This window comes from Artemia sp. Qi Xiang Cuo, chromosome 7, assembly GCF_049724085.1.
Source record: "Artemia sp. Qi Xiang Cuo chromosome 7, ASM4972408v1, whole genome shotgun sequence".
Taxonomy (NCBI): domain Eukaryota; kingdom Metazoa; phylum Arthropoda; class Branchiopoda; order Anostraca; family Artemiidae; genus Artemia; species Artemia sp. Qi Xiang Cuo.
The window spans coordinates 47,646,216-47,659,527 of NC_142800.1; the positions used below are offsets into that span (position 1 = coordinate 47,646,216).

Here is a 13,312-nt window from a genome sequence, read left to right on the forward strand (position 1 = left end):
TTTTTGATTTTTGTCGTTGAAATGCAAGAGTTGGAATATTTCAGTACTGTTATGTCATGGATTACTCTGTCACAGTTACATTCTCTTGATTTTTCAAAGTTCATTTTGGATTTCTTTCATTAAAATGCAAGAGTTGGAATATTTCAGTAGTGTTTTGTCGTGGCTTACCTTGTCAGAGTTACATTCTCTTGATGTTTCATTTTGGATTTTGGATTCAAAGTTCATTTTGGATTTTTTTTTTTGTTTAAATGTAGGAATTGGAATATTTCAGTAGTGTTTTGTTATGGTTTACTTTGTCACTGGTACATTCTCTTGACGTTTCAAAGTTCATTTTAGATATTTTTCGTTGAAATGCAAGAGTTGGAATATTTCAGTAGTGTTTTCTCTTGGTTTATCATGTCAATGTTACATTCTCTTGATGTTTCAAAGTTCATTTTTGGATCTTTTTCGTTGAAATGCAAGAGTTGGAATATTTCAGTAGTGTTTTGTCATGGTTTACCACGTCACTGTTATATTCTCTTGATGTTTCAAAGTTCATTTTGGATCCTTTTCGTTGAAATACAAGAGATGGAATATTTCAATAGTGTTTGTTGTGGTTTACCTAGTCACTGTTATATTCTCAAGATGTTTCAAAGTTCATTTTCGATTTTTCTTTCCTTGAAATGCAAGAGCTGGAATACTTCAGTAGTGTTTGTTGTGGTTTATCTAGTCACTGATACATTCTCTTGATTTTTCAAAGTTCATCTTTGATTTTTTTGTTGAAATGAAAGAGTTAGATTATTTCAGTAGTGTTTTCTAGTGGTTTACCTTATCACTGTTACATTATCTTGATGTTTCAAAGATAATTTTACATTTTTTTTTGTTGAAATGCAAGAGTTAGATTATTTCAGTAGCGTTTCGTCGTGGTTTACAATGTCACTGTTACATTCTCTTGATGTTTCAAAGTTCATTTCGGATTTTTTTCGTTGAAATGTAAAAGTTGGAATATTTCAGTAGTGTTTGTTGTGGTTTACCATGTCACTGTTACATTCTCTTGACGGTTCAAAGTTCAGTTTGGATTTTTTTGTTGAAATATAAGAATTGGAATATTTCAGTAGTGTTTTGTTGTGGTTTACCTTGTCACTGGTACATTCTCTTGTCGTTTCAAAGTTCATTTTAGATTTTTTTTGTTGAAATGCAAGAGTTGGATGATTTCAGTAGTGTTTTGTGGTGGTTTACCTCGTCACTGTTACATTCTCTTGATGTTTCGAAGTTCATTTTAGATTTTTTTTCGTTGAAATGTAAGAGTTGGAATATTTCAATAGTGTTTTGTCGTGGTTTACCTTGTCATTATTACATTCTCTTGATTTTTCACAGTTCATTTTGGATTTCTTTCGTTGAAATAGAAGAGTTGGAATATTTCAGTAGTGTTTGTTGTGGTTTACCGAGTCAGTGTTACATTCTCTTGCTGTATCAAAGTTCATTTTAGATTTTTTAGATTACAGGACATTTTTAGTTCAGATAAAATTAAGTAAAAGGTTATTGTGTTGCAGTTGTTTGTTTTTTGTTGTTGTTTTTTGGTTGATTTTTCTCGCATTGTGTTTATATTTTGAGATATTGTTGTATTTTTTTACTTCCCTGATTTGTTTTGTGTGGATTCTGTGATTTATAGGAGGTCCTCTACAAGCTATGCTTCTTGAGACCTCTAGCGCTTAAGTGTATTTATATATTTATTGTAGTATTTAATAAATTGAGTTGAATTGAATTGATTTTTTTCGTTGAAATGCAAGAGTTGGAATATTTCAGTAGTGTTTTGTCATGGTTTACCTTCTAACTGTTACATTCTCATGATGTTCCAAAGTTCATTTTGGATTTTCTTTCATTGAAATGTAAGAGTTGGAATATTTCAGTACTGTTTTGTCATGGATTACCCTGTCACAGTTACATTCCCTTGATTTTTCAAAATTCATTTTGGATTTCTTTCATTGAAATGCAAGAGTTGGAATATTTCAGTGGTGTTTTGTCGTGGCTTTCCTTGTCAGAGGTACATTCTCTTGATGTTTCAAAGTTCATTTTGGATCTTTTTTGTTGAAATGCAAGAGTTGGATTATTTCAGTAGTGTTTTCTCATGGTTTACCTGATCACTGTTATATTCTCTTGATGTTTCAAAGATCATTTTTGATTTTTTCCTTGAAATGCAAGAGTTTGAATATTTCAGTAGTGTTTCGTCATGGTTTACCATGTCACTGTTACATTCTCTTGATGTTTCAAAGCTCATTTTAGATTTTTAATTCCTTGAAATGTAAGAGTTGGAATATTTCAGTAGTGTTTGTTGTGGTTTACATAGTCACTGTTACATTCTCTTGATGTTTCATAGTTGATTTTGGATTTCTTTAGTTGAAATGCAAGAGTTGGAATATTTCACTAGTGTTTTATCGTGGTTTACCATGCCCCTGTTACATTCTCTTGATGTTTCAAAGTTAATTTTTGGATCTTTTTAGCTGAAATGCAAGAGTTGGAATATTTCAGTAGTGTTTTGTCATGGTTTACCATGTCACTGTTACATTCTCTTGATGTTTCAAAGTTCATTTTAGATCCTTTTAGTTGAAATGCAAGAGTTGGAATATTTCAGTAGTGTTTGTTGTGGTTTTCCTAGTCACTGTTACATTCTCATGATGTTTCAAAGTTCATCTTAGATTTTTCTTTCCTTGAAATGTAAGAGTTGGGTTATTTCTGTAGTGTTTGTTGTGGTTTATCTAGTCACTGTTACATTCTCTTGATTTTTCAAAGTTCATTTTTAATTTTTTTCGTTGAAATGCAAGAGTTAGATTATTTCAGTAGTGTTTTTTAGTGGTTTACCATGTCACTGTTACATTTTCTTGATGTTTCAAAGTTCATTTTAGATTTTTTTTTGTTGAAATGCAACAGTTAGATTATTTCAGTAGTGTTTTGTCGTGGTTTACCATGTCACTGTTACATTCTCTTGATGTTTCAAAGTTCATTTCGGATTTTTTTCGTTGAAAGTTAAAGTTGGAATATTTCAGTAGTGTTTGTTGTGGTTTACCTACAACAAACTGTGGTTTTGTTGTGGTCACTGTTACATTCTGAAGATGTTTCAAAGTTCATTTTGGATTTTTTTCCTGGAAATATAAGAGTTTGAATATTTAAGTACTGTTGTCTCGTGGTTTACCTTATCATGTTTGTCGTGCTTTACCATGTTACTGCTACATTCTCATGATTTTTCCGAGTTTATTTTGGATTTCTTTCATTGAAATGCAAGAGTTAGATTATTTCAGTAGTGTTTTGTCGTGGTTCACCTTGTCACATCTTACCTTCTCTTGATGTTTCAAAGTTCATTTTAGATTTTTTTGTTGAAATGTAAGAGTTAGATTATTTCAATAGTGTTTCGTCGTGGTTTACCATGTCACTGTTACATTTTGTTGCTTTTTCAGAGTTCATTTTAGATTTCTTTCGTTGAAATGCAAGAGTTAAAATATTTCATTAGTATTTCCTAGTTGTATACCTTGTCAATATTACATTCTTTTTATGCTTGAAAGTTAATGTAGGATTTTTTTCGTTCCAATATAAAAGTTGGAATATTTCAGTACTGTTTCGTCGTGGTTTGCCTTCTCAATTGTACGTTCTCTTGATGCTCCAAAGTTCATATTAGATTTTTTTTTCATTGAAATGTAAGATTTGGAACATTTCAATACTGTTTTATCATGGTTTGCCTTGTCACAGTTACATTGTCTTGATTTTTCAAAGTTAAATTTGGATTTCTTTCATTGAAATGCAAGAGTTGGAATATTTCAGTAGTGTTTTGTCGTGATTTACATTGTCACTGTTACATTCTTATGATGTTCGAAAATTCATTTTAGATTTTTTTTTGTTGAAATGTATGAGTTGGAATATTTCAGTAGTGTTTTGTCATTGTTTATCTTGTCTCTGTTACATTCTTTTTATGTTTCAAAGTTCATTTTAGATTTTTTTTTTGTTGAAATGTAGGAGCTAGAATATTTCAGTAGTATTTTGTCGTGGTTTACTATGTCACTGTTACATTTTCTTGATTTTTCAGAGTTTATTTTAGATTTCTTTCGTTGAAATGCAAGAGTTGGAATATTTCAGTAGTGTTTTGTCGTGATTTACCTTGTCACTGTTACATAGGTTAGGTTACAATAGGTTACAATACAATAGGTAAAATCCAAAATGAATTTTGAAACATCAAGAGAATGTAACTGTGACATGGTAAACCACGACAAAACACTACTGAAATATTCCAACTTTTACATTTCAACAAATTAAATCCAAAATGAACTTTGAAAATCAAGAGAATGTAACAGTGACATGGTAAACCACGACAAAACACTACTGAAATAATTTAACTCTTGCATTTCAACGAAAAAATCAAAAATGAACTTTGTAAAATCAAGAGAATGTAACAGTGACTGGGTAAACCACAACAAACACTACTCAAATATTCCAACTCTTACATTTCACGGAATGAAAAATCTAAAATGAACTTTGAAAAATCAAGAGAATGTAACAGTGACATGGTAAACCACGACAAAACACCACTGAAATATTCCAACTCTTACATTTCAACGAAAAAAAAATCCAAAATGAACTTTGAAACATTAAGAGAATGTAACAGTGACAAGGTAAACCACTACAAAACACTACTGAAATATTCCAACTTTTACATTTCAACAAAAAAATCTAAAATGAACTTTGAAACATCAAGAGAATGTAACAGTAACTAGGTAAACCACAACAAACACTACTGAAATATTCCAACTCTTACATTTCAACTAAAGGAATTCAAAATGAACTTTAAAAAATCAAGAGAATGTAAAAGTGACAACGTAAACCACAACAAAACACTATTGAAATATTCCAACTCTTGCATTTCAACGAAAAAAAAAATCAAAAATGAACTGTGAAACATCATGAGAATGTACGAGTGACAAGGTAAACCACAACTAAACACTACTGAAATATACCAGCTCTCACATTTCAACAAAAAAAAGTTCAAAATGAACTTTGAAACGTCAAGAGAATGTAACACTGAAATATTCCAACTTTTACATTTCAACGAAAAAAATCCGAAATGAACTTTGAAACATCAAGAGAATGTAACAGTGACATGGTAAACCACGACGAAACACTTCTGAAATAATATAACTCTTGCATTTCAACAAAAAAAATCTAAAATGAACTTTGAAACATCAAGAGAATGTAACAGTGACATGGTAAACCACGACAAACACTACTGTAATGTTCCAACTCTTGAAGGGGATGGTGAGGAAGAGGAGGGGAGGAGGGGAGGGGAGGAGGAGGTGGACGATGGGAGGGGGTGGAGGGATGGAGAGGGGGAGGGGAGGGTAGGGGAGGGAGGAGGCAGGGCCCTCTTTGGGGCCTGGGGGCCCTTTGGGGTCCGTTGGGGGCTTGGGGCCCATGGGGGACCTTTGGGGGCCCGGGGGGACCTTTGGGGGCCCGGGGAGACCTTTGGAAGCCCGGGGGGATCTTTGGAGGCCCGAGGCCCTTTGAGGGGCCCGTGGGGTCTTTGAGGGGCCCGGAGGGCCTTTAAGGGGCTCGGGGGGCCATTTGGGGTTGGGGTTGGGGACTTGATCACACTATTCAAATGGTAGTTTTTTATTATACCGAACACAGTCGAGAATCACTCTAATAAAAAATAATCTGTATCTCTTAATAGGAATTAGAACTCCCTCAGATGCTTTACCATTTTCACTTCTGCTATCAAATGTATCTCGTGTCATGGAGAAATTGTGTCAAACAGTTATATTTTCCTGTCTGTATTTCCAACACTCGGATAAGAATATTCCAATATTCAAATTTCCTTATCTGATGATGTCACCTTGTTATCATAGTAATCCAACCAGATGTTGACATTCAAGAAAATAATTTCCTTATCTGATGATGTCACCTTCTTATCATAGTATTCCAACCGGATATTGACATCCAAGAAATATCCAGCAATTGTTGGGTGAACTTTTGTTGACATCCATGAAAAAAACAAATAAATTGACCAACACATATAACCATCTAATAACCAAATGTCTACATTCAGCAATGTTGTTGACATCCAAGAAACCAACAAATAAATTGATCAACACGCTTAACCATCAAACAATAACCATATGTCTACATCCATCAATTGTTGATGCGAACTTATGTTTACATCCATCAAACAGTGAGAAAAACCATGAAACAACATTCTCACTGAGAAAAACCATAAAAACATGCATAAATTATGTACTGTCAGCGTTAGACTCAATTATAGATACCAGCACGGTGTTCGTCTCGGAGTCGAAAGGGCCTCCCTACTACCTTATAAGTTTATAAATTTATTCAACAGGTTTCAGCTATAAGCTCAAAAGTATTTCACTTGTAAAATATTCCAAATAGATACAGGGTTAATCCTGCTCAAATTTAGCTAGTTGTTAACTGGTCAAATACCAAAATTGAACGACATAAGTAGTAAGTAGTAGTAGTAGTTGTAGTAGATAGTACCTAATAATAGTAGTAGAAGTAGCAGTCGTTGCTGTGATAGTCGGCTGTATAAAAATTTTTAACAGTATAAAAATGTTTTGGAAGGGCTTCCCAATGAGGCGACGTAGAGAATTATTGCCCTTCAGTCACATTTAAGTCTTAAACAGGATAGGCTACTAGACTTTCGATATACAATAGAAAAATCCCCTCCAAAGTTACTTTGATAACTCTTGCGCTACAAAGGAGCCAGAGGATAAAAAAAATTATTCATGGAAGTTGCCCTTTGCTTAGGCAGTGGTTTTGCGTTGCCAAACACTTAAACAGTGCAAAAATTACGCTAGGAAAATTGGTTTAGCAACTTAGATTTTAAACAAATTCAGTGATTGAAATTCAGCGATACATTAATATATTGAATAATTCAGCTGCGGCAAGCCAAAGTAGACGTGGTTAGAGGTGCTAAGGTTAGAATAGTCATGTAGAGAGCATTCTAAGCAGTGGTAGTCACGGCAATAGTAATTAATATTTGAGTAATGGCATTTAATAGTAAGGTAAAGTAATGGCGGTATCATTTTGGTAGTATCGTTATACATATATAAATACACAATATATTCTAATATGTCTAAGATAAGTTTCTGAGGTGCATTTTTAAAAAGTTTCAATTGAATTAAACAAAATCACAAAACAGGCTATTTAAACAGTAGCTGAAAAAATCTCCTTTGTGCTGTTTTTTTCTGTAATTCATAGGCTTCACCACTCAGTATTGTTTTTTATTTTTATGATAGCTCTCATTTGCTGTTTGTGATGAAACCATAGAAGAATATGCAAATAAGAATATATTTGCCTCGCTAAGGTCAAAGCGTAGTGTTGCAACCCGAGAGCCATTGACATACTACGTGGGTGATATGGTCTTTAATGAAGAATCATGGCTTGTTTTCAATTCTCCTGTAATAAATGTTGTTTTCGATGAGCATTTTAGGTGGCCCATGGTTGAAAAGGGTCAAACTATTGTCCCATACGAAATCGACTCTACATGTAAGTAAAAAGACAAAATTTGTCAGTGCATACAAATATAACGCTTCCAGAGAAGTTTATTAGTATATGCAGTTATTAGAACAGTAATCATAAATCCAGATATATGTCCAGGACCTAATCTGGTACTCACTAAAATATGTTAATCAGGGTTGGGTTTAAAATCGTGCATACCCGTTGTTGGTCCATACCCCGTCAATATTGATTCATATAATTGTTGTACTGGATCACACTGTGGCGTGTCTTTGCATGTGCAGCGAAGATTTATGAGCAATCCATACTTTGACATGTCCAGGACCCCTTCACAGGCGAATAATTTTACATTCTTTGAAAGAAATACCCGAACCCAATTTCTTTCTTGATTTAAACGTATGATCGAGAATCAACTCCCTTAATGCCAGCTTTTAAGTATTGTTTAAACCCAATCTTGAAAAATTTTCGGCGTTTCGAAACTTAGTCTTTAGAATTTGTACAGCTTGAAAATTAATTGGTTTTCAATTGCAGCCTTAACTCCTTTGAAATACATAATGAGATCTGTTTTATAAAATGTATTTGTTCAATTGCATTTTTTTTGTATAATAGGTTTTTATTTAAATTTAGAAGAAACATAATATATATATATAAAAAAAAATATTTTTTAGGTTTTCAGAAGGAATCAAAATTTTCCCCATCATTAGCTTGTAATTCTAATTAAACATGTACATAATTTTTTAAGAAACATACTTTGTGAGCTCTTGGCTAATTGCAAATTAGCGTCACAGGCAAGGTAGCTTGTACTTGACTATAAAACTCTCATTAAACTAGAGCCTTGTCACACAGTATAATGCTACTTTGTTGAGCAAGCAAGTTTCCCCTGTTCATTCATTATTGGAAACACTCATTCCCATGCCCATTATTATTCAGTTGTTTTAAAGATTTTAATGTACTTGAGCTGTCATTCTTACTTAAAACTTCTGCTACACAGTTTTTTTTTATTTAGCTACGAAGAGAAAAGTTAGATTTTCTGTGAAATACAGGTTGTGTGGAGCATCATACCAGGACTTGTATTGCAAACATCTTGGAAAAAATAGATATATGGAAAAGTGGAAAAATAGATAACTACTATGAAATGTATTTTTTTAATCACATTTATCCCTAAAATGAATTAAAAGACTCATGAAATAAATTTTCGAAAAGAAAACCACCCAGGAAACCCCCTTAGTAGGGAGTTTCCTTCCTCATGACTATGGGACAACAAAAATCGAAAAAAACTGACCAAAAAATTGACTAAAATTTTGACAGAAAGTGAACGTTTTTAAGACAAAAAAAAAGCCTTAGAATAGAATAATTTAGAATAAGCCAGGGAGTGATTGAACTTTATAACCTTTTTTAAATAATCCTGTTTCAAAACTATTGTAAGAACACTCATTAGGTGGTTACAAGAACACTCATTTAGTCAATGTGTCAAGTCTCCTTAATTTTAAGGAGAGAAAAAGAACTCAAATTTCCGTGGATAAATTCTGCCATTTCAATTTTCATGAGCAAATTTGTACATTTAAAACTTATTATTTCTGGAAGTTGATATTTTTCAAGATTTTTGTCACTAGAACCTTAGACCTTAGATCCGCCTGTGCCTCTAGAGGCACCCAAGGCAGGAAGAACAAGCCCCAATCTTCCCGCAGGTCTGCTGCTGCCAGTATGTCCTCCCACTGAGGTTGGATTGATGCGTACAGGTCATGGAAATCTGTCTGGTACTATCAACGCGGTGTGTTTCTGGGTCTGCCACTGCGGCGTGGACCCGATGGCTGTCAATGGAGCGCAGCATTTGGTAGTCAGAGATTGTCCAAACGTAATACGTGGGCAAGGTATCTCCATCGGTGGACTTTTATGATATATGTCACAAGAGAATGGCCAGTCTTGTCACGGATTGATTGGTTTGTTATTCTCTGCTGCCAACAAATGTTGAGAATTCTTCTAAGACATGTGTTTTCAAAAGCAAGTATTCTTCTCTCTTGTTCCTGGTTCAGGTGCCAGGTTTCGACTATGTAGAGCAGCTCTGGTATAAAATTGCTATTAGTAGTACCCCTACTTTGCTTTCTATGACACCCATAGAGAAATTAACACAGGGAAATTAACAAGTGGACTTCCTAGGCCCTCGCACCTGTTCCCGGCTTGCACGATTTCTAGCGCATGTTTCGTCATGAGACATACCCCTTTGTTTTTTCTATGACATACCCCTTGTTTTTCTGTGACAAGCCCTCTGAAATCACGGTACACACCCCTTTGTTTTTCTATGACAGTCCTGTTACATCACTCGACGCACCCCATGGAATTTATGTGAAGTCTCTCTGACATCACGGTACAAACCCCCATTTGAAGTGCATGTTACATCCCCAAACATACTCTACCTTTAAAGGGCCAGATAAGTGGAGCTACCAACCCCTCAAGCCGTTACACCTACGCAATGCGGTTACGATTCTATAAAGAGAGCACAGTTGCCAAGACTCCGTGACGCACCCCTCTGGACCCTAATGACGTCATGACACACCCCGTTTCAGTGACATTTTCTTTTTTTTTCGACGTTTCATTTTTCGATCGAAACAACTTTCATATTTTTTTTCTTTTTTCTTCTTGACCCCACCAGGACTCGAAAGGCCATTCCGTTCCAATGGAATGCGTTCTAACCGAGAGAACTAAGAAGACATTCCTAATGTTCTATATTAGAGAAATTCGTTCAGTAAAATAACACAAGCTCTCATGTCATGGAAGACGTCAGGGAAGCCATAGGAAAAATGGTATTGGATTTTGAATGGAGCTCTATGACGTCACGGAATCCATAGGAAAAACAGTATTGGATTTCAAAGGCACAGGTAGGGGAATTAACGCAGGAAAATTAAGATAGGAAATTAGCATCTGATTTCTAACGGTACCCTGTTTTGTCAGGGTACACACCCCTTTTTCGGGGTGTGTCACTTTGTTTCTAAACAAATTCTCACACTGTTTTTATACTCCCCAGGTGCTAGAAGCCATATTATTGATCCACTATGCAAAACATGCCTCCCAAGTGCTAGAAGCCATTTTGTTTTTTCTCTTATGCAAATCCTCTCCAAAAATATGCACCACAGGTGCTAGAAACCACTTTATTGATCCCCTAGGCAAATCATGCCTCCCCCGCAAAGTTTTTCAATTAAAAGCCTAAGAGGGCTTTCCTTTCAAAGCTTCCCGAGCTGGCTGTTACAGAAAGTGATTCTTTATATGAGAATTTTGTATGTGACAATGCTTCAAATAAGCAATTTGAAACACGTGAATTTTATTACATGAATCAGAGTAGTACTATTGAATTTACAAAGAGATTTAAAAAAAGGATGTTACATTATATTGTAGAAAATGTGACCCCGACTTTGCATGTCAAGATGAATACAAGTTGAATCCTAACGAGCTGTTACCACTTATCGTTTCTGACGATAAGCTTACGTAGAAGAAGAAATCTAAAAAACACTATGTATATATACATTTTTTAATAACAGACAAATTTATATGCATTCTTAAGGTGCTTCCCATTTGTGGTAGCAAAATATATTCGATAGAGGCGTGAAAAAGTAACCTAATCAAGAGTGTATTTCAATCGAGGATTGTCACCATAAATCTTGGGGAAAGATGGGGGACTACTAGCGGGCAATTTTAGAGGAGGAGGGATATTATCAGAGGTAAATTCTTAGGCACTATTGAGGTATTTCTGAGAGCCTTTAACGAAATACAATGTCTCTGAGACAGGATAATACAAATGGGAAAAAATGGACAAGGCTTAAAATGGGTTGAAATATAAGCAATGGCATGCTTAATTTAAGGAACGATTAGGGGAGAAGACCCCGGGGGAGGGGGACCTCTGTGTGGGGAGGAGGGTCTTTTTTTCGGTCGCCAACTCCACACTGCCCTTTTTTATTCATTTATTTTCTTTTCGTAGCGCAAAGCAGTAATTTTCAAGTGTTTATTTATTGTTAGCCTGCCTCTATCCACTAGGGGGCCGACCCAGTCACTGGCTTCCTCCGAGGAAGTGTCCAGTCCCCCGAGCGGTTTATCTCAGCCCGGACGTAACCCAGGGGGCATTCTCAGCAAAAATATCAAAACGCGCAAAGGCGGGAAATTCTTGTTCCTACCCATCCCGCACGCTGCAGGGGAGCTTAGTCAGTGTCGACTCATTCAAGGGACGGAATCAGGTCATCCCGTGCGCTGTGGGGGGAGTTTGGTCTGTGTCTGCTCACTCCGAGGACCGAATCCAGACTTTGGCTAGGCAATAAAGGAGATTAAAAAATGATCTTGCTCGATATAACTTAAAAGTAGTATTAATAGGCAAATTATTATTGAGTTTCTACGGCAAACCTTTAATATCACATCATCCCGGTTTTTAGCGGTCAACTGGCAAGACTCCCTCCCTGGCAAGATTTGCGCACTAGCAAAATTCCAACCCTGGCAAGATTCCCGCCCAGACAAGATTCCCACTCCTGGTAGACCACCCGGGATTCTAGGTGTTCTATTGTTTCTTCTATATTGTCATGATTCCTAGCCATTTTGGTACATCTTTTTTCTGGAAGATCCCCAGGATTTCCGTTACCAGGTCTAATATGATTGACCCCATTGTATCTTATAAGGTAGACTAAAAGGACCCCATAGGGAAATCCCCCGGGTAAGGCACACATGTTGGTGCTGTGTAATAACGGCGGCGCACATTTAGCCAAAGATACCTAATCGGAGATGTTGGAAAATCACCTTGCGAGAAGGATAGATACCCAAACCGTTAAAAAGTATACTTATGGTCCAGAGTGGAATAGCTCTGCCACACTGTTTTCACACCGGCATCAACCCTCCACATGAAACCAACCCTACCCCAATAGGACATTTTCAACCGTTTTCGTTCCGAAATTAACTTCCGAAATCTCAGTTAAACAACCTTTGTTTTTTTCTCTTCTCGGGCTTTCCTTGTCCTGGTAATGATTTTACAGGTTGAACACGATATCTACACTTTGTCCTTGATTTCTACGGTGGTCTTGCTTTCTAGGGTTACCCGTGATGTCTATAGTTAGCTCTGTTTTCTAAGAAATTGTCATGGTTTCATTGTTTTGCTATGATTGTATAGAAGTTGACCATGATTTCTACACTTCTAACACGATTTCGATGGTATGGTCTTGATTTCTGTGACATTGTCTGGAGTTCTAGGGTTGACTATTATCTAGATAAGTACCTTTTGATTTTTTCTGGAATACACTGCCTTTCTGAGCTTTAATATTTCATAGTGATAAGACACATTCGTTTCTCACTTGTTGCATTGTAACTAAGTTAGGAAATATGATTTGTTTTCGTGGAACACCAAGCATTCTCGGGTTTAATGTTTCTGGACAATAAACAATAATCACGTTCTGCTACCCTACGACACCAGTCATCAGCAGTGTAAGCGTCTTCTAACGTTTGAAACATACAAACACCCACACACACTTTCTTAGAAATAGGAACTTTTTTTGTTTATGATAACAAGTTTCCTGTCAGAAGTAGCAAGTTTTCCTTAACACTAACAAAGTTTCTCATCGAAGTAACAACCTTAAACCTAATACTAACAAACTTTTACCTAAAACTATCATATTTCTCTTAGAAGTAACAATTTTATGTTTATGATAACAAGTTATCTGTCAGAACTAGCAAGTTTTCTTTAACACTAACAAATTTTCCCATCGAAGTAACAACTTTTTCCTTAATACTATCAAACTGTTTCTTAGCACTATAAAATTTCTTTCTTAGAAGTAACAGTTTTTTTCCTTAGCAG

At 35.5% G+C, this 13,312-nt stretch overlaps 1 protein-coding gene across 1 annotated transcript in view; it reads left to right on the plus strand.

Moving 5' to 3' along the window:
• LOC148950353 (uncharacterized) overlaps nucleotides 1-13,312 on the plus strand; it is a 253,340-nt gene that overhangs the window by 22,368 nt on the left and 217,660 nt on the right. Inside the window, exon 2 of the mRNA XM_089091845.1 lies at nucleotides 7,272-7,521. Within this exon, the coding sequence (XP_088947971.1) occupies nucleotides 7,272-7,521 (250 nt within the window). The remainder of the gene's footprint in view (nucleotides 1-7,271; nucleotides 7,522-13,312) is intronic.